Source organism: Microtus pennsylvanicus, chromosome 17 (assembly GCF_037038515.1).
Source record: "Microtus pennsylvanicus isolate mMicPen1 chromosome 17, mMicPen1.hap1, whole genome shotgun sequence".
In the NCBI taxonomy this organism is placed as follows: domain Eukaryota; kingdom Metazoa; phylum Chordata; class Mammalia; order Rodentia; family Cricetidae; genus Microtus; species Microtus pennsylvanicus.
Window position 1 is genome coordinate 44,574,417 of NC_134595.1, and position 24,990 is coordinate 44,599,406.

General features: G+C 46.5%; 1 protein-coding gene across 1 annotated transcript in view; it reads left to right on the forward strand.

Moving 5' to 3' along the window:
- Positions 1-23,081, forward strand: part of Rhbdd1 (rhomboid domain containing 1) — a 120,652-nt gene extending 97,571 nt beyond the window's left edge. The window contains exon 7 of the mRNA XM_075951643.1: positions 20,645-23,081. Coding sequence (XP_075807758.1) covers positions 20,645-20,739 — 95 coding nt within the window. The 3' untranslated portion in view covers positions 20,740-23,081. The remainder of the gene's footprint in view (positions 1-20,644) is intronic.
- The last annotated feature ends 1,909 nt before the right edge of the window (positions 23,082-24,990 follow it).

A 24,990-nucleotide genomic window follows, 5' to 3' on the forward strand; every position in this document is an offset into this window, starting at 1 on the left:
TTACCTCAGCAGTTGGTGCATTCTACCTTCCAGTCTAGTTCAGACTAATAAGAGAGAGGCTCCTGGGGCAAGTTAGGCTCCCTTCCAGTTTTCCAGTAACGTAAGAAAGTCCTTCCTCATCGTGGCAGTTGTCCTTCTGAAGTGGCCACACCAACTTCATCCCAGAGCTGAAATAACCTATAATCTGAGCAAGGGAGAACCAAGAGCAGCCTCGTTCACTGCGGACCGGTCTGCAGTTGATTCCCAAGGCTCATTGTGTAGCACGTACTTCCACATCACTTTTAGCCATGAATAAGGGAACGTGTGCATTTTCCAGGTGCCTTGATATTTACAAGTCTCACGTTTTACCATCGGAAGCGGCTTCAGCGAGCATATTCATGGGTTGACACAAGTAATTAGCCCTGACAGTAGAACTGCGAGATGATCCATTCATAAATTTGTTTCTCTGTCACTCCACTCCAAATCTAATAGCTGTCTAGGCTTTAATCAATTCTCTGTGTGGACAAAGGGCCACCTTACTAAATTCCTCCACCTTTGCTTCTAGTAAGAGAATTTTGTCAGAATTAATATATGCTTGGAATTTAATCTTTCTATATACAGGAACTGGTAAAAATCAGAGATGCTAATCTTTCTAGAGAGAACAAATCAATAAGACAGAGGATGGGCAGGAAGAGGGAGGGAGGGAAGGAAGGAAGAAAGGAAAAAAGGAAGGAAGGAAAGGAAAGGAAAGGGGAGGCATCTAGTGTGTGCTGATGATACACTAGAGGTTCTGAGCCCTTTATAAACACCCCGACGCCCCACCCTCGCTCCGAGAACATGGAATCCTGTCTGAAGTGCCTTCACCTCCCTCCCAAGGACTAAAACAGCCTGTTCAGTACTCATTCATTCTGGAGAAGGCTGGGAGAACCCATTCCTCTCACCTGCCCCATCTCAGGAAATTCTTTTGTTTCTCCCTTGGTGCCTCCATCTGAAGAGAGACCACCTTTATGGGGTGTGGGGGAGGGGCAGACCCACCAGAGGGAAAAACCCTGCTTTCCTGCTCCTGCCCTTTTCTAATGAGATGTGCACTTCCCAGAAGAGCTGCACTGCTGCCTCACCAACTCTGAATCCTCCAGGCCATCAGGAAGCGGCTTCCTCTCAAGAGACACATCCCACTAAATTCCTACCATCTCTGTTGCTGAGGCCTAGGGCCTCCTTCTTACCTTAGTGGCTAACCTGCCCCTTTCTCAATCCTTCCTACCCCTCCCTGCCTTCCTAATGCCAGGTGCGCCTGCTTTCCCCCTGCATGTTCTCTTCTGCACGCTCTGGGTCATGTCCAATTCTAAATATTCTCCTCTCCTATTGGTCAGTAACTTCCACATTTATCTCCTCAGTACAGATATCTTTAGGAGCTTCTGAAATTGTATGTAACCTATCCAAGGACTTCTCAGAAGCTTCTGTACAAATTGGATTGCTCTCCCCTCCATCTGGTCCATCTAATGTTGCCTCCTGGCTGCAGGGAGTGACCGAGTGCTCCTGATGTGTCCCCAAAGGTCCCAGTGCTTCCTCTTCTTGTCAGCTCCGGCAGAGCCATCATTACTCTGACTGGAGTAATTTTAACTCAGAGTTAAAAATGGAGCGATAGGAAGCCCACCCAATCATACAAGCCTTGCAGTTTGGTCCCTAAAGGAGACGAGTGTCTTTAGAGCATCAGGGGACTTCTGCGTTGAAATGATCTGTAGGGTGACACAGTGGGCTGAACAGCCTCTTCAGAAGCCACTCCACCCAGCTCTGAGTGTGACTTTATGTGTAACACACATCTCTACAGATACAGTGAAGGCTGTCAAAATAATATCGCCCTGGGTTAGTGGTATAGACCCTAAATGCAGCGACAAGTGTACTGGTAAAAGAGAGGAAAGGTAGGGTCAGACAAGGACGGCTCACAGGAAGAGAGAGGTAGGACTGGGGGCGGGCAAGAGGCCAGAAATCCAAAGGACTCCCAGTGCCCCAGCAACATGTCATGGATTCTCTGAGGATTTGCTATCTATGTAAAGCTTTGGATATGTTCACCCTGACTGAGACCTGCTCGGCCAGAAGCTCTGCCAAGGTTTCAAAAGCTCTGTGGGCTAGTCTGAAATCCACACTATCGTTTAGGTAGCATTGCTAGGCCTCACCCTGAGCTCCTGATGTGGTAGGTCTGACTGGAGTCTAATAAAACGCTTATCCACTCATCTGGGAGTTGCTCTGGGAACCAGATGTGAAGGTGGACCCAGTCCCTGTGAAGGGGCCCCCAGAGCCCCAAGAACATATTCTATAAATGCCACATGATAAATGTGAGTCAGCCTGTCTCAAGTGTACTTTCTATGAAACTCCTTTTCAGTGTTATCTAATGATCTAGCAGCAAAGGGGTTCTTAAATACCTGTTGAGTTAGTCAAAAGCCGTGTATAAATCAGCCTAGATTAGATGTCTGGAGTTGAAAGTTCTTACCCCACCTAAAACTTTCTACCTGTCTTGGCTTCAGCATCCCTTATAATTTATTGTATTCAATTTCCACTTTTCTGATCCATAATTTGAAATTTGCTTGTGATGTTATCGGCAGTCATTATTCCGCAACTTGATATATGTATTATAATGGTAAAACAAAGGCAATTTTCTTTTTGAAGTTAGATATTGGTGCAGTCTGTGCCAATGGGGCATTTGGCAGTGTGTAGAGAGAGGATGTTCTGTAGTTACAATCACAGAAACTAAACAGAGAGAGAGATGGTCACTGGTCCAGACTTGGGGCCTAGCGCTACTAAATGTTCTCCCTCCAGAGGACTGCCCTGTGCCATGAAAAGAAACAATAACCTATCCATAGCTGACATTGATAGCTTCTTGGTGACATGACTTCTGGGCCTGTGACTCATGTTGGCTGGACTTACTTCCCGTGAGCATCCTGTGTGTGTTTTACTGGTCCTTCAGGAGGGCTCCACATCGTCTTATATATAAAATGTGATTTAATTCTTCTAGCACATACTTCTTCATATGCAAGTCTAAGCACTGTGAGTTTTCAAGAACCTCTGAGGTGTAAGCCTGTCCGCAAAAAAAGTCACAGTGCCAGCACCAGCAAAAAGGGGTGGCATAAGAATGAAATAAACAAGAGGAACCCAGAGGGAACAATATCTAGTGTCAGACAAAATTCAACCATCGGACAGAGCCAGTGCGAGTTGGTATCAAGAGTTACTACAAGGAACTGACTCATACAGTTGTAGGAGCTGAGCAGGCAAGCCTAAATTCCATAGGGTGGACCACCCCAGTTCTTAGGAATGGCTGAAGATTCAGTCCGTGATACAGTTTCTTCCGCTGCTGCTCTCGGACCTTTACACTGATTCACTCAGGCCCATCCAGATGGCCCAAGGTGAGTTCACCTATCTGTGGACTTTAAACACCGCATCAGATACCTGTACAGCAGCACCCTGGTTTGTGTTTGTTCTGTTTTTTGAAGAACGGAAGAGTCATCAGTGGAGAAGCGGAGAGGAGACATTCCAGACAGCTTGATGCCTAAAAACTAGCCAACGCAAACAATGAAAAATGCCGCGGTGGAAAGGAAGGCAGGTGTCTGGACTGGCTGGCTGTGCTCCGTAGCCTTTCTCTGACCTTCAGCTCTCCATTTTCTCATCTGGAGAAACAGGTTCAGTAGTTGTCAGAACTTTTCACCAAGGAACAATGAGATGATGTTTTATGGCCATGATGGTGGTGATGTTATGTTGATGTAAGCTGGGGTCACTGTGTTGGAGGAAAGGCTGGTAGGAAAACAGAGCGTCTTATGACAAGCTTTATCTAAAGTGTGCATCTTCAATCAAGGAACAAAGCATGAGCCAGCATTCTCTTGATTCATATTGGTTCCTCATGACTAAACACGAATGAGAAACCTATGTATCAATCTATAGCCAGTTACTGCAAAGTCATTTGCTTTGGGCCTAAGACAAGGCAAATTTCCTTTTTAATACAGAAGTAAGCAGGCTGTATTGTTGGTACTTGAAGTATTGGTGAGGAAGAATCACTTATTATAAAGTACTGGATGCTTTGCCTTACTAGGAAGAGAGTTAAACCATTGACAAGGAGCTTGCTCCAAATTTAGGTAGTGACTGCTGCGGCCAGTTGACAGTCACCAAAGCAAGTACCAGTAAAGGCCCGGCAGAGTGAGAACAGGCTGGCTTCTTTCTCCCAGGGCTGTGCCCTACCAGCCGAGCTGACTCTGCTAAGCTAGTCTCTCCCCTAGTTTGCAAAGCCATATGTATTTTGAAGGGAATTTAATCCATGTGTTCCTGAACCAGTTTTGGCTAAATCATTAAGCAGTTATTTTGTAAATGTGATTTCATGTTTGAAGTCTCTTAAATGTATTTTTAGTAGATTTTCATCCTGCGCAAAGCTCATTTTCTCGTGGCTTGTTTTCTTGTTTGGCACGCTGTGCATCGTCTCAACACATCTCACGGTGGAGGCACAAGGGAAAGCTCGGGCCCAGCAAGTCCAGTGCACTGACAGGGCGCTTTGAAGCAGCCGGTGTCTGTTTGCAGGACTGTGAACCCTCTTCAACTGCGGGTGCTATATCCCAAGCTACTGTTACCCCAGCCACATCACCTTCCTAGCCCTCTCCTACCCTGCTCCCCACATGGGCACCATGAAAAGGACTCAGGGACAGCAAGAAAAGGGTGAAGAATGAAATCAAATTGCCTCCGAAGGCCTGTTTTTATGCTTTGTCATGTGAGCCTTTCTTTTCAAAATTGAGTTCATTCTCCTCTTTTACCTAGTGCCCTTGCCCGCCGGGAGGATTAAGGAGTCTGATATAATGTCTACAAAAGAGAGAAATAGAATTGGATTAAGAGCAATCCCCGGCTTCTTACTCTCGGAGCAAATAGAAAGTGTGATCTACTTGGCCGAAGCTAATTGAAAAGTGGTTTCTTCTTCTTCTTAACTAAAAGAAGTTTGAAAAGGAAAGTCTTTGGATTCCTATGCTGTGGGTCAGGCTGTGCCTGTACGTTCAGGTGAGGCTTGAACGCCATGGAGGCTGCTGACTGCGCAGGGCAGTAGAGCAGCCATGTTTGGGATATGACTGAGCTCTGGGTCAACCCTGACTGCCTCTGTCAGTGGCATTCACCACCTGCAGGGACAGGTTTAAGCAGTTGACACTTCCCCTTGGGCTCTGTTGGCCTCTGGAGTATTTTTCCATCAAGTAGATGAAAAACTGTTTGTCCTTAAACCTTTCCTGTGCGCTATATAGTTGTGGTGTTGTTTTGGGTTGTTTTTTTACAAGGAAGCTGAGATATTCTTTCGTGGTATTTTGTAAGGCAGCGATGGCTGTTGGCAGGTACCTGCCTCCAGCAGATTGAAGTCTCTGTGAGAGTTATAGATGTCCTCCCCAACATATGGAACCTTTGAGGGTCTTTGTGGACTTTAAGAAGCCCACTCCCTGTCATTTCCACTATATTAAAACCTGTGCAATCCCATCCTTAGTCCTTAAATACACATTTAAAGCATAAAAATATAGAACACAAACATATATGTAAACATATGTATAACTGAATTGTAAATTGTTGAAATGGTATTTTTCTTTTTTTCTTTCTTTCTTTTTTTTTTTTTTTTTGGTTTTTCAAGACAGGGTTTCTCTGTGGCTTTGGAGCCTGTCCTGGAACTAGCTCTGTAGATCAGGCTGGTCTCGAACTCACAGAGATCCGCCTGCCTCTGCCTCCCGAGTGCTGGGATTAAAGGCATGCGCCACCATCGTCCGGCAATGGTATTTTTCATAGGCATTAAATTAAACAGTTTTTACTTTTTTCGTAGTTTATTTTAGAGTCAACTAATTATTATATGGCTTGAGCACTTTAGTCCCTCAACCCTGACCCTGCAGTGGCTAAAGTCACCTCTTGCTTCTTCATTCCTTCCAGTTCCCCTCACCCTAAGACAAAACCTAGGCCAGTGCTTCATAACCATGGCTGGATGACCAAGCAGTTTGAGGAAAGGAGAACAAGAATTACCAAACAGAGAACAGCTGGAACATGGAGTTTAGCACTGATGTATGTCTAGCCTTCTGAACTTTTATTTTACTATTTATTTATTTATTTACAGTCATAGGAGAGCTAAAAGGACATTCCACAAACTGTCAATTCAAGATGTCGTTGGGAGCGCCCTGGTCCACACCTGCAATCCCAGCTCTCAGGAGGCTGAGGCAGGAGGATCACAGGTTTTGGGCTGTCTTCTATACAGACCATCTCTGTAAAACTATTGTATTTCTGTGTTTTTCTCATTGTTCTCTCTCAAACTGTTCCTATTCTATGACAGCGAAGGCACAGAGAGAACAGACTGCAGGGTTTGGGCATCTTTTGTAAACAAAGGCTTTTCGTCCCACGTGGTCCTGTGTCCAGTGCTATGACAGTTTGTGATAAATTATCAAGATTTATGATCCTTGACCACTTCATGCTCTCCTCTGCCTTTTCCTCTCTGTCCATCTGAGCTGTGTTGAACACTGATGATGAGGAGAGAAAACAACCAATTGAATTCATGCATTGGGTTACTGTCTCATTTGGAAGGGAGGAGAGGGAACAGTGTCTATTAGCACTACAGGCAAAAGGACAGAGTCAGGCCCATTGCAGGCACCTGGCAGGTAGGCACCTGGGCCCTGGACATGAAGATGGTACCAATCATTAACCATAACTCTGTTCTTATGATCCTATCCCACTTTGGTAGTACTTTATGTATGAAACTTGAGGCTTCATTTTAGTGTACCCCACCTGGCCTCTTGGAGATTTATCCTATTTTTTTCTAAGACACCTCAAACAAGGTCTTAATGGGAGATCTGGTGCTTGGTGCGAGACATGGGGGCCTGGAATACTATCAGGCTGTGGTAAGTCCAGCTCCTGAATTTGTAGTCACTTGGCTCTATAGCTTCGTGTATAGAATGAGCCGACAGGGTCAAGAACTGTCGCTGGGGCTTCTGTCACTGGTGCAGGACTCTGCCTGCAGCTTACTGTGTGTTCATTTTCTTTTGCACTCAGTACGCTCTTGCCTCGGTGACTGCCCCCACCTCCTCCTCTGTAAACAAGAATGGAAAGTGTGTTGCTTCGGTCTCCGGCTTTACCCGCCCCCTCTGTATCCAAAATAGCTGCTTGGAATTCATGAGAAAGTTGTCTTCAGATGTTTATAATCCTGCAGAACCTCCCTTCTGTTTTTTATAAGAAGACGATGCCGATGGTGGTGTTTTGGGCTAGAGAGGCTAGCCGGGCTCCCGGAGTGTCTATTACAGGGCAACAGTACTTTACATCCACTCTGTAGACTGTCCCAGCAGCGGTGGTGACCCTTGAGACGCTGCCCTAGCCCTACAGCGTAATAAACAGGGTCAAACAAAGCACTGGGGTGGGGGTGGGGTTACACACAATGGTTGTGCTTTGGGGCAAAAGCAAGGAAAAGCTCTGGTAAACGCAGCGTACCCCAAATTATATAAAGAGCATCCCCTTTCTCGGGCCAAGCTGACTCAAGAGCCTTCACTGCTAACCAATGAACCCTTTTGAGGTTTAACAGCTCGTAATTTGCACCGGCAATCTCCCCGTTGCTCTGAAGTTTTACATCTTGCCTTTAAAGTTAACAGTTGTACTTTTTTGTTGTGTTCCTCCAGGAACAGCACTGTAAACACGAACACGAGGGCTTTGCATTTTAGCCTAAATTTGAACAATGTGTTTTTAAAGGAGCGCACCACATCAAAGCCAGGCTGTTGGGGCATGTTCTACAAATTCCTTTCTCTATAGTATTTAAAGCTACAAATGACTCACAGAGTCGCATTCCATTCAGATCAGTCATATTGGCAGAGCTCCTCGCTGGGGCCTTACTGCCCTTAGTCTTTGTGGCCTCAATCTTGAAAGCAGGTGTGAGCATCCAGCCAAGACAGATGCCCTTGCCTGCTGTCTTCAGACCCCAAGGAAATCCTGGGAAATGTTGCCCTTGCAGCAGTCAAGCCGAGGCTTCTTCCAGGCCATCAGTTTTCTTCTTGTTTTCTTTTCTTTCTTGGGAAAAGGTCTCGGTTTGTAGCCCTTGCTGGGCTAGAACTCAGCACAGAGGCCAGGGTGGTCTGGATCGCACAGAGCTCTGCCTGCTTCCCAAGCGCTGGGATTAAAGGTGCACACCACCATGCCCGTCCTTCTTTTCTTTTATTAACTCAGTCTCCGTATCAAACGACTTTCTCCTCTCCATGCACCTTCCTAGCTTTGCACTTAATATTAAGAACATTCTGCCAAACCAGTGGTCAGAGTGAGGGAAATTATGGGGAAGGGAGCTTTTGTACTCATAAGTTTTGAAAGCAACATGGGGGGATATAAGGGCACTGGGCTGGAACCTGACGCTTTCTACTCCAGGGCTATGAAACCACGTGTTATAATCACATACTCTGGTGGTGCAGAGGTGAAGGCACGTCAGGGGTGTGAAAGACCTTGGCCTGTGTGGCTGCGCTGCAGAGAGAGCAGCTTGGAAAAGGAGTTACCGTAAAGAGTCGCACCCTCAAGGATCGCCTTCAGGCTGGGTGCACGACTCCTCGAATTCACTTGGTCTTCAGAAGACAGCCGTGCATTCTCTAGATTTCTGCAGATAACGAAGTTGAGAATCAGCCCAAGAGCTTGTCTGAAACAAAGGGGACTAAAGGGAAGCTCACATTCAAACTCCTCTGTAGCCCCACACCCAGTGAGCTGTGTCCTCCCCCGCAGCTGAGAAGCAACAGCACAACTTCGGGTGCTTATTTCAGGCTTGGCACCTGACGTTCGGGTTCTGCTGGCTGCGGTGACTTGAAGAACAAAGCCAGGCAGCCTGAGCAAGCTGCTGCGGAAGCTGGGGCGCTGTCTCTCCCGCCTCTCAGTTCACTGGAATATGTCCCCCTCTCTGGAACTCAGCTGCCCTGCTCTGGAATCCTGTAATGTTTATGGTCACCTGGATACCACACACAGACTCTTCTTTCCACACTCTAGCCAATGGTTTATTTTTGTTTTTGATGGGATCTCATGTAGAGCAGGCTAGCCTTGGGCTTGTCATTTACCCAAGGCTGAGTTTAACCCCTTGTCTCCGTTTCCCGGGTGCTAGGGTTAAGCATGCACCATCAAACCTCACACACTTTATCAAATCTTTTTTTCCTCTTGAAACTGTAGAGAGGCCTTCCAGTACTAGCTTTTTATAGGACCAAACCACATGTTTAGATGTTTCCAAAACTGCTCAGAGAGCGGTTTGCCCCCCACTTCAGCTGTACAGGATGAGTTGGGTTCTAGCTTTACGAAGTTTGGTTCTGAATTCTCACTTCTGTTCATAAAGGAAGCTTTACTTTTTTGGCAATGGTGGACATGTATTTCAGAGTAACCCACATTCATTGTTGTCAAACCTCAATAATAGAGACCGTCACTCCTCAAAATCATTTTTGAGATTAACCCTGGCCACAATGAGGCAATTAGAGGCAGGCTATTTCAAGAGTATATAAATCTCCCTGAAAAACCCCCAGGAGGCTTTATGCTTTAGTCGCAGGGAAAACTTTTTCTGCATATATTAAATGCAGATACACACATGGAATGCATACATGCAGACACAAGTACCTGCAAGAACATGCATGAATACATGATGAGGCTCACAGATGCACAAGATCAGGATTCTGGCCAGGAAAGGGTTTATCTGACCCAGCAGGCCACACAGAGAGTGGGCCGTGGACGCAGTTAGGTTCAATGCCATCACACTCCAGACCGCATGCTTCCTCTAGGACGCGTTATCACAGCATAGACTTGGCTTCATCCACAATTCCTCGCTGACTCTGACCCATTTAAGAATAGCAGAGCTCCGAGGACCAGGGCCCAAGGCTCCTGCTTGTTTGTGTATTTCTCCAGAAGGCCTCTCAGGCTGCTTATCTCAAAGCTTATCTATCCACTTGGGGTTGGGGCGTCCTCACCTTCCAAGTGATCCGCCGGGTCTTCCACTCTGAAGGCTTGAACATCACACTTGCGACAGAGCGTCTCCTTTGGCTGATTTTCAGCACCACTAACCCTTTGCTTTTCTTTTTTTGTTGTTGCTTTGGCCTGGCAAACGATGTGGCCATAAGATGGAAGCTACATTCTTTCTCGTGGTGGATCTACCCTGGGCTGTCCTCCCTTAGTACCCTTGGCCCGGTCCTGCGATTGACTACCTCACTGTCATGGTCAGGGTTCCACCTGCAAGAGATGGATGCCCAGGGGAGGGAGGGGAGCTTTTTGCTGTTATGATGGCTTTGAACCATCACCATGCCTCCCTGGTCCCGTAAGGCTGTCAGGGACAATTTCCCAGGTCAGGGGTTATTTCCATAATTATGCATTGATGTTAGTATGTCTGGACATGCGGTTATGCACTGACCAGGCTTGTGGTGTTTGAAAAATGGATAATGTGAATATTAAGGCTTTTAAGACAGCACTCAGTGCAATCAAATATATATAATACATCTCATCTCCCAGTCTGTTTCTTGCTCCTGGATGTTCGCTAATGTGTTAAGAACTCTAGAGCCCAGGCAAATTTGTGAGCTTTGTAACAAGCTGAGCTGTGTTTCCGAAGCCTATGTTTCTTCCTATCCTCCACTGCTTGAGTTCCAAGGGCTAGCATCATTGGGCTCCTGTGTGGTCCCTCGCCTAGGGTAATAGCCTCCCCGTTGTGCCTGTGGTGGTCAGCAAGCTCTTCATCTTCTTCCGAGGGCACCAGCCCCATTGCAGAGGCTCCGTCTAACACCTGTCAAAGGCTTCACCTGCCTCCACAACCCCAGTGAAGGTATAGACCTCATTGTATGGACTGAGGGGACGAAGGGGCACACTTCCAGTCCATAGCAGGTGTCTTCTGAACTTGCACCAACAGCTACCCGAGATCACAGGGTTAGCCAATGAGGACTCCTGGCAAAAACCACTGTGTGTGGGTGAGTGGGGTACAGGGGCTATGCAAGGAAAACCCCACCCATGTCAAACCCCGTTCTGCTCTCCTTCCACAGCTATTTCTGCTCTAAGCTGCTGTATCAGACATTGTTACGGTGAGAGCTGAGTGACCTTTCTTTTCTTTCCTTTCCTAGTCCCATTCTCTTTTCCTCTTCTCCTTCAGTCGGATTTCTCTGGATTAGCACATGGAGTGGGGCCAGAGCGGGTAGGCAAGCCGGAGGAAGGGCAAGTAGAGGTGTGTGAGGGTGAATCTTGATTGTGAACGTGTTTGAGTTAAGTCCAGTCCCAGGCAACCTAGCGCCTGTTATTCTGGAGGATGCTCCTGCATTCAAGTGGTACCCGAATAATAGCAACTGACCCTGGTTGGAGCAGACGCGTGAACCAGTTAGCGTGACCACACTGATTAGGCTTACATCATGTTGTGTTGTTATTACTGCATCTGGTCTTATCAAATCGCCACAAACTGTACGGGTCCATCTCTCTCACGTAGAGCTTGGGTGGTAAGGGAGCTGCAGACGGGAAAGTGAGCAACACAAGGCCTATGCACAAGAGCAAAACGTCTTTCTGACTTTGGAACTGATGAGAAATCCCTGTACTTGTGGCCCCTCTCTCGGATCCTTGTTAGTCTTTCCTCAGAGAGAAGCGTGGTGTGACATAGAAGCTGCTAGATAACCTGCAGTCCACATAGACAGTAAACAACTCCCTAATGCTCGGTGCAGCATCATCCTCTGTAGGGCCCATCTGGTTCAAAATGGCCCTTATTCTGCTTACAGTGCAGAACGCTTGCCTGACTGGAATGTGTCCTAGTTTTCCAGTCTGCAGACTCCGGGCTGTAGGCCTCTGCTGCCACCTGCTGGCAAAAGCAAGTACTGAGTGGACCCTGCTGGATATTTTCAGATGGTTGATGGTCAGTGTCCCTCAGGAACTCAGTAAACACTGAGTGTCTGGGCTCACCGGCAACCTCACCACCCCCAAATACATTTCTTTTTTTTTTCTTCTGATTTGTTTTTTTTGTTGTTGTTGCTGTTTTGTTTTTTGAGATAAAGTTTCACTATGGCTTTGGAGCCTGTTCTGGACACACAGAGATCTATGTGCCTGTCTCTGCCTCCCGGATGCTGGGAATAAAGGCATGAGCCACCACTGCCCTTCCCCAAGTCCATTTCTTAACCAAGTTCCCTAGTAAGTCACATACATAGAAGAGTGAGGACCACCTCACTGGCCCATTAGAGACCAGAGTCCACTGAAGGTTTATAAGCAACTCCACCACCTCCTGGTGACCCCAAGAACGAGTAACCAGGTGACATCTTGTTTGAGCTACCCAGTCTCCCCAGTTTATTTTGGGGACTCTGAAGGCAAAGATCAAAGCTTTATCCTCCTGGAACTCAAAAGAAGTTTTTACACTGGTGCTGGAGATACGGCTCAGCGGTTATGAGTGTTCGCTGCTCTTAGACAAGACCAAAATTCAATTCCCAGAACCCATGTTGGGCACCTCAAAACCCTGTGAAACCGCAGCTCCACCACATCCAACGCCCTCTTCTGGCCTCTACGGGTATCTGCGCACACACACACACACACGCATGCACACACACACACATATAAATAAGATATATAAAGATACAAGCTTAACAAGAATCTGCAGTAAAGCAACTTGGCCAAACAGTCTTTAACCAATTTTTTCGGGTTAGCTGCACCAGTAATCCACCCTGTTGGGGCCATGTGGGACCAAACGTACACCAGTGGCTTTTTTCTTCTTAGTTGGAACTTCAGTCTAATGAAGAGGCCAACCACCAAGCAAACCTAGCTGAGGAATTTCTGTTGGTTATCTTGCCAGGCAGTCAAGGTCATAGGAAACAAGGAGTGACTAAGAGACACCCACAAACCAAGCATCTATGTAGACTGTAATCTCTTGGATTGGACCATGGAACAAAAGCTTAGAAAGACTGACAAAAGCCAAATGAAGTCTGGAATTGAGGTCTTGGCAATATGTTGATGGTTGTTTCTTAGTATTGACAAAATATCTTAATAATATAAGGTATTAACATTACCAGAATTAAATTTTAAGTTACCTTTGCCATTATAACACACACACACACACACACACACACACACACACACACACACACATATATTTCAACAAAAAGCTTAAAATTACTCTTTATGTTTGGGGAGTGTGGGGCCAGGGCACTGAACGAAACCGAATGAGTGGGAGGACAGTGTGCAGGAGCACAGGATAGTGGTTCCCTCTCCCGCTACCACAAGTCCAAGTCAGAACCAAGCACGCTCTTCCAAAGAGGGTATCCTGGCTGCAGACTGAAGTCAGGGCAAATCTGTGCTCTCAGGGAAGGGGTGCTGCCATTCCCTGAAGACTACCTGGGAACCAGTCATGGGCACACAAACCTCAGCTGCAGGTCTGGGCCAGCTCTCACAGATACGCATGCAGAGTCTGAGGTCCTGATAGAGTCATCGGGAGCCCACACCTGGTGAACTGTACATGTGGAGTTCCCCTCTGTATGCTGTGAATATGTTTTGTTACCATTGGTTAATAAAGAAGCTGCTTTGACCCATTGTAGGGCAGAATGGAGTAAGACAAGAAATCCAGGCAGAGATAGAGGAGGAAAGAAGGCAGAGTCAGGCAGTTGCCATGTAGCTGCCAAAGGAGAAAGATGCCCGAACCTCACCTACCAGTAAGCCACAGCCTCGTGGTGATATACAAATTAATAGAAATGGGTTAATTTAGGATATAAGAGCTAGGTAGGAACACGCCTAAGCTGTTGGCCAAGCAGTGTTGTAATTAATACAGTTTCTGTGTGATTATTTGGGTCTGGACACCCGGGAAACAACGGCTTACATTGCTCAACTGTCATTCAGCTGCTGCCTTCTTGCTCTTCCGTGTTTCTCTAAGAAGTGATAAAGTATTCCGTGCTTTCGGAATCCACAGTGAGCTCTCAGTGCTGGGTTTTGCCGAGCCTCAATCTCCCTCAAAGGGGATATTAACTTCAGGGGGTACATTCAAGAGTCCTAAGTAAAATCTGGCATTTGTTGGGAATCATAGCTAGGGCAGAGGGAAGGTGGTTTCCAGTGATTTCAAACAGAACCAGTGTCCGAGTCTCCATCAGACTTAGATTCTGGTGTTAAATGAGGGACTAGCACATCCATGCCTGGAGCACCATGGAGAGAGACGAGGGCTTGAGATCTGTGTCTGTGGTAAGTCACTCCAAACCCTACCTGTGAAATAGATAAGAAAATTCTACCTAGAAAGATAAATGGGACCAAGACCTCCCAGAACAATGTGGAAGACACTCACGAATGGAAATGTAAGGATGAAGCCATTCAGATTGACCTTTATAAATTCCTTTATGGATGGCATGGGCAAAAATGGACAAGTGTATTAGAAATCAGTCAAGGAATAAGACGTGGGGGGGGGGGGAAGGAGACAGGGTAAGCTGGAAGGGAGGAAAGGGGAGGGGAGAAGGCAACCCAGAGGCTTTAAAAGAAAGACATGACTGGAAAGACCTGAGGATGAATAAATTGGAATATTTGAACCTTTGTAAAACAAGTAAGGAAGCCACATGCCCTTATGGAAGGGATGAGTGGGGTAGTCTGTGTTCTGGAGCTCTTCTGTATTTCTACCTATGTGTCTGGTTCCCCATCTTCCATTCATAAAAGCTGATCGAGTAATATGTTCCCAAGAGAAGAATGGTAATACCTAGGTGGGCATGTAGCAGAGTTAGACCTTAGGACTCTTTCTGAGAAGCAGTGTACCCGACTTCCTGCCCCTGACAGGTTCATTTACTCAGTGGGTTCCTGGCCTCTTGATCCCAAGTCACCCCTGTCCAATAAATAGCCTCAGCTTCAACCAGCTGGAGGGAAGAGGACAGCGGGCTACATCGCTTTCCATCTCAAAGCTATCCGTGCTGAGATCTCAGGCGCCAATTGAGATTGGGGCTTGGCTGGCGTGACTGATGGGCAAGATGGAAATGTCAGTCTTTTTCTCTCAAGTCATGGCTGTCTGTTACCCTTCTTTCAAGCCATTGCCACATTATGAAAGTCACATGATTTTAGGTGAAGTCCAAGATATTTAGAGAGAGATCATATCATAACTAACGATCCTGAAAGTAAAGTTGCTCCTAAGTGCCTACGCCCATTCAAAGATCATCTTTTGAAATGAGTAGACCTGGGGTTTCTTCCAGACGTTTCTGATCTTTTTAAGTAAATGATTTAGCGGCTGTCTTTTCAGGAGCCTTTGCAAATCTAATAAAGTAACATTCTTGAAAGAGCGTAGGGGGCCCACGCCGCTGCCCTTGTTCTTTGACAGACATACCACCACAACATGCTAGTGATTTGTTTCGTTTTTCCTTTTATTCCTTGTTCAGCTCTCTAGTTTAAGGGGAAAATATGATCACGTCCTGCGATGTCACCATCGTATACTTTGAGTGGCATGAGTCCTTATTGGCTGCTCTGCAGATCTGTGAAGGCCAGCAAATTAAACAGCCCTGCGTCCACGCGTGGTGAAGAGCAGGGAAAGTGGCCATCAACACGTAGCGCTCCTCGGCAGTTCTTATCTGGAGAAAATCATTTCTCCTCCTGTAGCCATGAAATGTAGAGATTTCTGTATTCTACAGAAGGGTAGAAAACTGAAAATTTTCCATCAAGAACCACAAATCAATACATTGTATGATCTCAGTACTGGAGCCGTCATGGAGCTAAGTCATCTTAAATAGGAAATGTTCCCCGGGCCCTCTGAAGCATGTTCGCCGTTTCATGGAGTGAGATTGGGGTCTGACCTCCGTTTGCAGGGACATGGGGTGAGTCCCATAAATACTAATATTCATTGCCAGGCTCTTCAGAGCAGAGCCATTTCCCCCACCCAGGCCTGTAAATGTTCCATGTGTGATTATTTAACTAAACAGGAAAAGTCCATGCTGGACCCTTGGGCTTCCCCAGCAGCCCAAAGGCTCCTCTGTGTTACAAACTTGTGCTGCCCCATGAAGTTTGTTAATGACTTTTCGCTGTTCATTTCTTAGCAAACTTTTAGGAGCTAACAACACCACACGTGTGCAAATCACTGCTGAAAGTATCTGCAAACGTAACCCGGCTTGTTCTTTTAAGGAGTTCCTGATGTTGGGATTTTATTTTCAGTGTGTATTACGGAGTTAGTTCAGACACAGACATTTAACAGGCTGCCTGGTGGTGTGAGGGGTGTAACAGGTGTTCCCTGCATACTGCTAAGTGATGGATATGCACCGCCCCCTGCAGTCCGCTTAACAGTCTCACAGGGCGGTGGGGGCGGGGGGGGCTCTCACCATTCCAGTTCATGAACTAGGAGACCAAGACCAACATGAGGGAAGCCACTCACACTCAAAGATACATAGCTATGTACCACCGGTTCTCAGGCTTCCTCATGCAGCCACCTCTTAATACAGTCCCTCATGCTGTGGTGACCCCAACCGTAAAATTGTTTTGTTGCTTTCATAATTGTAGTTGTGTTACTGTTATGAATCATAATGTAAATATCTGCTATGCAGTATATCTGATACTGGACCCCTATGAAAGTCATTTGACCCCAAAGGGGTTACAACCCACAGGTTGAGAGCTGTAGCTGTAAAGGAAGGAGGAGGGATCTTGTAAGGTCGTTGCCCTCCAGAGCACTGGAAGGCAAACAGCCCCCTTGTTCAGCAGCGCCTGCCCTGTAGAAACCGCCCGCGGCCTGTTTAATGAAGCATCTTATCTGGGGCGTGTTCACGAGTCCAAAACAGACCGAGGAAGCCATCTACTGATTCTCTGCCAGCGTGTTCCCGTTATGAAACTGGCGACATCTTCCACTCGCCTGAAGCTGGTCCAGACCCTGTGCTGTATCCCTAGCCACCTTGAGCAAATGTCAGAAACGTGAGAATAAGGCTCTGGAGACATGCCCACAGGACCCTGGACCCTTTGGGTTCCAGAAGAGAGAATAGCAGTAGGAACAGTGAATGGAAGTTGAAGAAGTGTGTTTAAAGATGAGTGCAGAGAAAGGAGCTGGATGGCAGAGTAGACAGGAGCCTTGTTCCTGGCCTCGCGCCGACCCAGAGTGCACACACAGCAAGCAGGAGGTGACTGATGACTGATGGCTGACTTAAAACATCTCTCAGAAGATCAGAGATCTATTTACACTTAAAAACTAAGTAGGGCTAGGCGGTGGTGGCACATGCCTTTAATCCCAGCACTCGGGAGGTAGAGACAGACAGATCTCTGTGAGTTCAAGGCCATCCTGGTCTACAGAGTGAGTTCCAGAACAGGCTCCAAAGCTACACAGAGAAACTCTGCGTCAGAGAAAGAGAAAAAAAAAAATTGAGTGGCATCATGTTGGGATCCTGGGTTAAGCCATTCAAATAGCAGGGTAGCTTGTTATTACCAGAAACTGAATTTGAAGAATTTTTAAAAATGCCCAGAATGTGAAACCTCAGTTAATGCTACTGTGCTAATGGAGATGTGACTCTCTTATAAAACTGGATCACTCTGCTCTGTGTTGGAATTTAAGGAAATGGGAGGTGAGCTTTTAGATCCCGGCCTTTGATATTAGCTGAGCCTTCTTACCCTGCTCTTTTCTGGTTTTCTGTGTTCAAGTCTCAGTGAGTCCCACATAGCCACGAAGAGAAGCACTGGGTGTGGGTGGAACCGTCAGAAGTGGCGAGGAGGTACGGTGTCTAACTCGTTCCCTGGTTCAGAAGTGAGGGCAGTTGGGTAGGTTATAAGAGGCCAGAGCACCTTGGCTCAAGTACTGCTCCTTTCTCTACTGGCCAGGTGACCTGAGATGTCTTGCTGACACTGACGGTCTTTACTTAGCCCCTCTGCGGAACTAGTTTGGGAACAGAAGCTGAGTGAAATCGGAGCCCTTGAGAGAGCTCTATAAATGGGGCGACTTTCATGCCTCTGAGTGCCTAGGGATGTGAGTCCTCGCCTCGACCAGTGGGCGTTTCTTCTGTTGGCCGAGCCTCAGTTCTCCTTGGATGCTCTGCAAATGGGTCCAGAGAGAGAGAGAGAGAGAGAGAGAGAGAGAGAGAGAGAGAGCACATGCACATGGCCTACTCACGCTGAGCCCTGGACCTGAGGAACTCTCACCATCTGCCCCCTAACTCTTTGCCCCTCCTTCCATCATGAAACAATTAGTCCTCCCAAAGGCAACTGTGAATCATCTGTCACGGAAACACGGCAGAGGACACTGGCTTTCTTCGAGAGTGTGAGGACACCGTCCACTCCCATTGGTTTGGGTCCTGTGGCAACGTTGCCACGTTGAACTGTTCCTGATTCCAATCAGAGTCCCTGCCCATCTGTTGGGCCGCGTTCATAAGTACAGTTAGAATTCTCTTGTTAAAAGCAGCCACAAACAGCAAAGTTGGATTTGGATCTGATTATATGAAACAATTTTAAGCAATAAACTTGTGTTGATTTGATTCATGTAGTTGGCATTTCAGAAATTCACTATTTTGAACAAAGACAAATTCCTTTATAAAAACAGCAAAAAACTTTATCTATAGGATAAATCTTGAAAATTCAATAAAATGTTTATGGTGAAAGTTGTTTAGTGTTTTTATTCACTGTTGTCTTTAATCTAGGTTAAGACAGTGACATGCGTTTTGCTGTACTCAAAGACCATAAAGTAAAGGTTCATCATTAGTGATGAACATGGGCACAAGTCTTTCTCTGTTCTCTTTGATTGTTCCAGTCAAGAAGGGATAACAGGCTTAAGAGGTCATCAACCCTGGATCTCAACAAAAGAGGACTAGTTAGAAGTAAGTATCAGGGTCCCAATAACAACACATAAACAAAGTCACACAAGAGTTTCTTGACTAGTTTTTGTGGACTTCTCTTAGACAGATAAAAGTTCCAGTTGGTTTCAGAGATCAGTTCTCCCTGGTCTCTCTGCCAGCTCACTATAGTTGTGACATCTATCCACCTTGTCAATGCAAACAACAATGAAATAAGCCATTCGTAGAGATCGAGCAAGAAAGATCGCATGCCCACTTGCTTTCCATCAGAGGATGCAATTGTCCTTCTCATCCTCCTATGGGGCCAAGTGAGTTCAAAGCCTTTGCTCCCCCAGTCAGCCACAGCCGTCCTGGGTGGTCTGTGATGGGTGATGTCTGGTCCAATCAGATGCCTCTGGAAGTGATAAGTGCAGTTAATACCATATTTATTTGACAACTGCTATGTATTTGGGACTGGTCCAGGTCGTGAGAAGGGTCATAGCTGTCCCCTACCATTTCTGAGCGTCTGTCCCTGGTAGGAGGGAGCAGAGGTACACACAGATGGCATCTCTCTCGGGCAGAACATGGCAGCTCTTGGACGAGGACAATTAGCAGAGAAAGTCTGAACACTAAAGAGTTTGTACTAGGGGAAGACTTCAGTGCTGGTCAGGTGTTGACAAAGGGAATGAGACTTTTCGTTGCCATAGGTGATGCGAGAAAGATTCATTGCTAGTTAGCAGGCCTTGCAGATCTAGGAGTGAAAAGATGACATCTTAGTACCACCTTCTTACCTGTATCCAACAGAGAGTATGAAGTTTCTTCCTGAGGTTTAAGATCAGACTGTTGATATGGGATGTCCTTCTGCATGCTGTGAATTTGTGTTACTTTCATTGGTTGATGAATAAAGCTGCTTTGGCCAATGGCAGGGCAGAATAGAGCTAGGTGGGAAAGCCAAACTGAATACAGGGAGAAAGAAGGCGAGGTTGAGAGATGGCAGCAGCTGCTGGAGGAAAAAGATGTAGAGTATTGCCAGTAATTCACAGGGTGTTTGGTGACACACAGATTGTTAGAAATGGGTTAATTTTTATGTAGAGCTAGCCAGTAAGAAACCTGTGCCATTGGCCAGTTTATAATTAATATTAAGCTTCTGAGTGGTTATTCGGGAACTGGCGGGAGGGAAAGAAATCTCCAGTTACAGACTATATATTTCTCCTTCAAAGAATACCTCCACGTGCTCACTGAAGTTCTTATGCTGTCACAGCCTATATTTGGAGTATGTCTACAGACTGAGGAACCTCCCTCTCAGTCATGTGACCTTTACCTATTATGTCTGTCAGCTACCACACTGTGTGTGTTGGGTGGAGGTGGGGTGAGCTGACTGAGAAGGGCATTAAAAAAATCAAGGCAGAACACGAATCCCTTGAGACACGACATCACCACCACTGGGTCAGTCAGCTCTGCTCCTGCCCTCCCTTGTGTATGCTGCCCTTCTCCTCCCGGAAGATGAGACTCATGTGCCTCAGGTGTGCTTCTGGTTCCCAGGCTGGGAAGACAAGCGGGTTAGAGGGAGGAAGGAGAGGCCCCAGGGCTAAGCAGGAGAAGTCAGGCAGCATAATCAGCATTGGGCTAGGGAGGAGTTAGTTGAGTTGGGCATAAAAAAATGAAAGCAGCCCTTGAGACGTATGGAAGGTTAAGTGATGAAAATTAAATTATGGAACATGGTAGAAGAAAAAAGTCAAAGCGGGCCGAGTGTCAGGAAGCTGAGTATGAATCAAGCCCATGGCTGAACCATGCTAAAAAGTATTTGCCCTCTGTTGAAATTAGTATTGACAGCTGAAGTTAAAATATGTTAGCTAGGCACCTTTTTCGTGTTGAAATAAGGATGACATCAAACAGCTGGTTTTCTCCTCTTGGAATCCTAGGGTACACTCTTCCTTGTAAATGTCAGCGCGACGGATAGGCAGTGTGTGATTTCCCTTTACGCTTTCTCGCTGTAGGAAATACCAGAAATGGCCCAACACCCTATGGGTTCCGACTCACGCCAGAGGAAGAAATGAGGAGACAGCGCCTTCACAGATTTGACGGCCAGTGACGTGACGCCACGCCCGGGAAGACGTGGTCCAGCTGTGTGATTGTAGCCCGTTCAGTCTACTCCCCAAGCCCCTAATTCATTGTGAACCAAAGCAGAGCGCAGCGTTATTGTTACAGATCACTCGTGTCTGCCACGAGCTGTCACTCCATGGCCCCCCTATGTCCAGATTCCCCAGCCAGGCTGACATCTGGAAACCAGGCTTGCCCCAGAAGGGCACAGCTTTCCCTGAGTGACCTATCTAGCCCTATGTTCTCTCCTAAGCCAAAGGTCACCTCTTCAGCTAGGACCAATTTCCACACACTCCCCACCTTCCCACCCAGCTCAGTTGCACATTTACACTGGGGTTGAAGACTGTGTCCTTTATAGAAAGTATTTTTTTCACCAGGTGAGAGGATCAGCTCTCACTCTGCCTCGGTGCCCTGCTGGTCCTCCTGGCAAAGTTCCGTGATGATGCCGGGAGAGGATGTGGCTGCCTTCCTGGGATAGTCCATCCACTATCATGCAGGCTGCTTGGGGGGCTGTGTCTGCCTGCTGTTCACAACCCCTGCTTTGCTCTGCATGTAGAATATCTGACTGGAGGGGAATAGGAGAGATCTAAGGTGGAGAAAACACCTACTCACTCATCAGATAGCAAATGGCACCAGCAATTGGGGTTCACAGCCACACCTCCAGGAGCAGGAGACTTGTGTAACTACTCCACAGAACAGCGGCACTCGCCCCCCACACGCAGAGCAAAGCGGAGATGAACAGTTAATTTCTCACTGGGTATCCCATTTGCTGGAAGTAGTTCTTTCTTCACCAAAGTGCCTTTTCATTGGTCACTGTTGTGCCTGGTGTCTGTCATAAACAGGCATCAAAAAAAAAAAAAAAAAAGAATGCCCCAGAGAACTTCAGTGTTTAGAAAACAGAGTGTCCGAGTCACGGAAGGTATTTGTGTTACTTGTGTTCTGAGAATAAAAGGACAAAGCCAGAATTATCGCTACTACCTGACTGTCGTGGAGCCTTTAGTTCAAAGAGAGTTAGGAGCAACAAATGATGCTCCTATTTTAACTCACATTCATGTGTAGTTTCTGTAGGCAGGCTTTCTTACACACAGTGCAAGCATCTACAAAAACATAATATTCATGCAGATGAGCTTTGGAGGGGAGTGCATGGGACCTGACTTCGTTTACAGTTTTGTATTCTGTTTTTAAAAGTGTGTGTGCATGTTGCTTTCAGAAGATTAATTCATAAAATAAATCAAGAAACTTGTAACCAGTAAAACCGACTTTAAACTAAGTACTATATGTCCATTAAGAAAATTCACAGGCCGGGCATAGTGGCACACACCTTTAATCCCAGCACTCAGGAGTCAGGGGCAGGAGGATCTCTGAGTTCAAAGCCAGTCTGGTTGACATATGAAGTTCTATGCCAGCCAGAATACACACAAGCACACATGTACGTACACACAGCGGAAACCCTGTCTCAGAGAAAGAGGGAGGAATTGAGGGGGGCAGGAGGGAAGGAGGAGCAGATGCTTAAGGAAAGAAGGAAAGAAATTCACAGTGTGTAAATAAAACTCCAAATGCTCAGCTCTAAGATGAGCTGGTGCCCGGGGTTGACATTTTGAGCCTATTAACGTCTCGGTTTTCTGTTGTGTGCATTTGACACATCTGGTGCATGCCAACTGTGCAACCCCATGTCTGCTTGCTCATATGAACCCACCTGGATACACTTGACACTCGCATACAAATGGGCTAAGCAAATCCCTGAAGTCTGAAAGCATTTGGACAGGCCATCCAGCCAGCGGTGCCTGAGCACCTTGGTTTAATTTGTAATTGGTGTAAAGCCGCAGTTAGTTGATGTTATGAATTATGCCCATGAGCCTGGTATCTTTAAGCACATTTAAATTGGAGTGGTCTGGGCTGGAGAGATGGCTCAGCTGTTAAGAGCACTGACTGCTCTTCTAGAGGACCTGGGTGCAATTCCCAGCACCCACATGGCAGCTCATAACTGCCTGTAACTCCATTACCTTGCCATACCTTCCCTGTCTCCCTCACTCCACACTCGAAGGCTAACTAAACGTTATTTTCCCACCACAGTTCATTTTCAATTAAATTAGAACTCTACTAGCTTGTATGTGGAAATATTTTATTATTTTTTTATGTACCTTGAATCTAATAATAATACCTTCTTGCTTTGGACATTGGAATCCTAATTTTGGATGGTATAGTTATGCGGGTTTTTTTTTCTTTATTTATGAAGTGGAATGTCACCAAATGTTTATAACAGATGTGAGGAAGGTCATTTTAGTTCTAAGTGAAAATCAGGTATTTTTCAGAATAAAGATGTTTTGGAAATTATGGTAGTTATATTATTCAAGTAATGGGCTTACCCATGCCTATTGTTTTCTGTGTCTGGAATTTTTTTCTTTGTTTGTTGTTACATTTTTGTTTGGTTTTGCCCCATTCGCAATAAGGAATGCTCAAAATTATGTTACAAACTGGAAGTGGACTAAGAGAGTAGAGACACTGATTACCCCTCCTAACAGGGAGCTAATTAGCACCGAAAGCCGATTTTTAAACTTGGTTTCTTTATCAATGATCTTCCAATTGATTGTCTTTTATGTTCCCAGGGTACTCAGTTCCCAAAGCTTGGTGTGGGCAGTCAGCTGAAAGACTTCTTCATTCAGAATCTTTTCCTGGTTCTCAAGGAGGAAGGACTAGTTAAGCTTGCTTCCTCTTGAGGACTTGAGGAGCGTTGCCTATGATTGGCAGTGTTGCCTGTAAGAAATCCTGCTGGCGAGGCTGGAGCTAAGCAGTAAAATAACTGGACTCAGGGCATTGCCAGGGGAGCTGGCAACGGGAATGACCAGAGGTGACCCTGCCACGGAGTGTGGGCCTCTGTTGGAAGCCCATGTTCAGGAAAGCAGTGTATTCCGTTACTCCCAAGTGTATCATTTCTTCTACCCATTCCCTTGGATCACTGCAGCAATTTTTTAACCTAATTCGCACTCTCCCCCCCTCACGTTTTTTTTTCTCCTCCAGTGTTTTCGAATCGCAAGCTCTCAGGTCTGAAGGACCTTGAAGCCTCTCGATTCATTGCTTTGCTCAATATTTAAAATGCATCTTCACTCAGCTCGACATACCAATGCCAGCTGGGCTTCCAAAACCCATTTTAGCCGAACCACTCATCATCTCAAATATCTTTTATTGTTTGTCTGTGGACACATGGTAAAGGTCAGAGCCATTAACCGCAACAACCCGGCTCCCAGCAGCTTTGGCCCTCGGCCCGTGTGTTCCTAACAGCTTGCTCACTGGTCTTCTCATCCAGGCTGCGAATGCGTCTCATACTGGGATCTCTTCAGTATTGGATTGGCATCTCCTCTCCCTCAGCCCGTTCTGTCCTCCACATTCTGTCGCCAGGTTGAGGCCTTTCCTAGAGACCACAGTTCACATCGCAGACCTGCTGTTTTGTTTAGTCTGCATCTCTTGATAGCCACACGTTACTTGGCAATGCTGATTGTGCCGTGAGAGTACATCTTCCTTCCGAGGGCAGGACCTGGGAGAGTATAGTCACGTTTCTCTTCTTCCTCGCTGTACCTTCAGCAGTGTTTTGAAATGTCGGAGCATTTCAATAGATACTTGAAGACTGAAATGAAAAGACGCTCATTCCTGTAATGACAGGTGGTAAACCAAAGTGCTTCTCAAACTCGTGTGTGTGCGTGTGTGTGCGTGTGTGTGTGTGTGTGCGCGCGCGCGCGCACGCCCAGAGGAGCCAGAAGAGGCTATTGGGTCCCCTGAGACTGTGAGCTGCCCGACATGGGTGCCGTGAACAAATTCCAGTTTTCTGAATGAGCAGCCGCTAGCCTTAACCACCTAGCCATTTCTCCAGGCCCCAGTACCCTGACATTTTTTGGCACGAGTTCTCTTTAGACACTGATCTGGAGAGTCCAGGGATCCACCACCTGACTCCACCCCTCTCTGTGCTAGGTCTGTATGGACAGTACCTCTTCAAGCCTGATTGTCCATAGGTGTTGGGAATCCAAACTCAGATCCTCGTGTTTATGCCGCAGGCGCCTTACCAACCGAGCCACCTCCACTCTCGTTATGCGTTCTACAGCAAACTGGCTTTTCTGAGACCAGAGGAACATTGTATCACCCATTTTAAATATCCCCCACTTTTAACAAACACTTAGGCCAAGAATACCCATGTCCAGCAGCGCGTACTGTTGTGGTTTGGATATGAAGTACCCCGTGTGCTTGCCTTGTT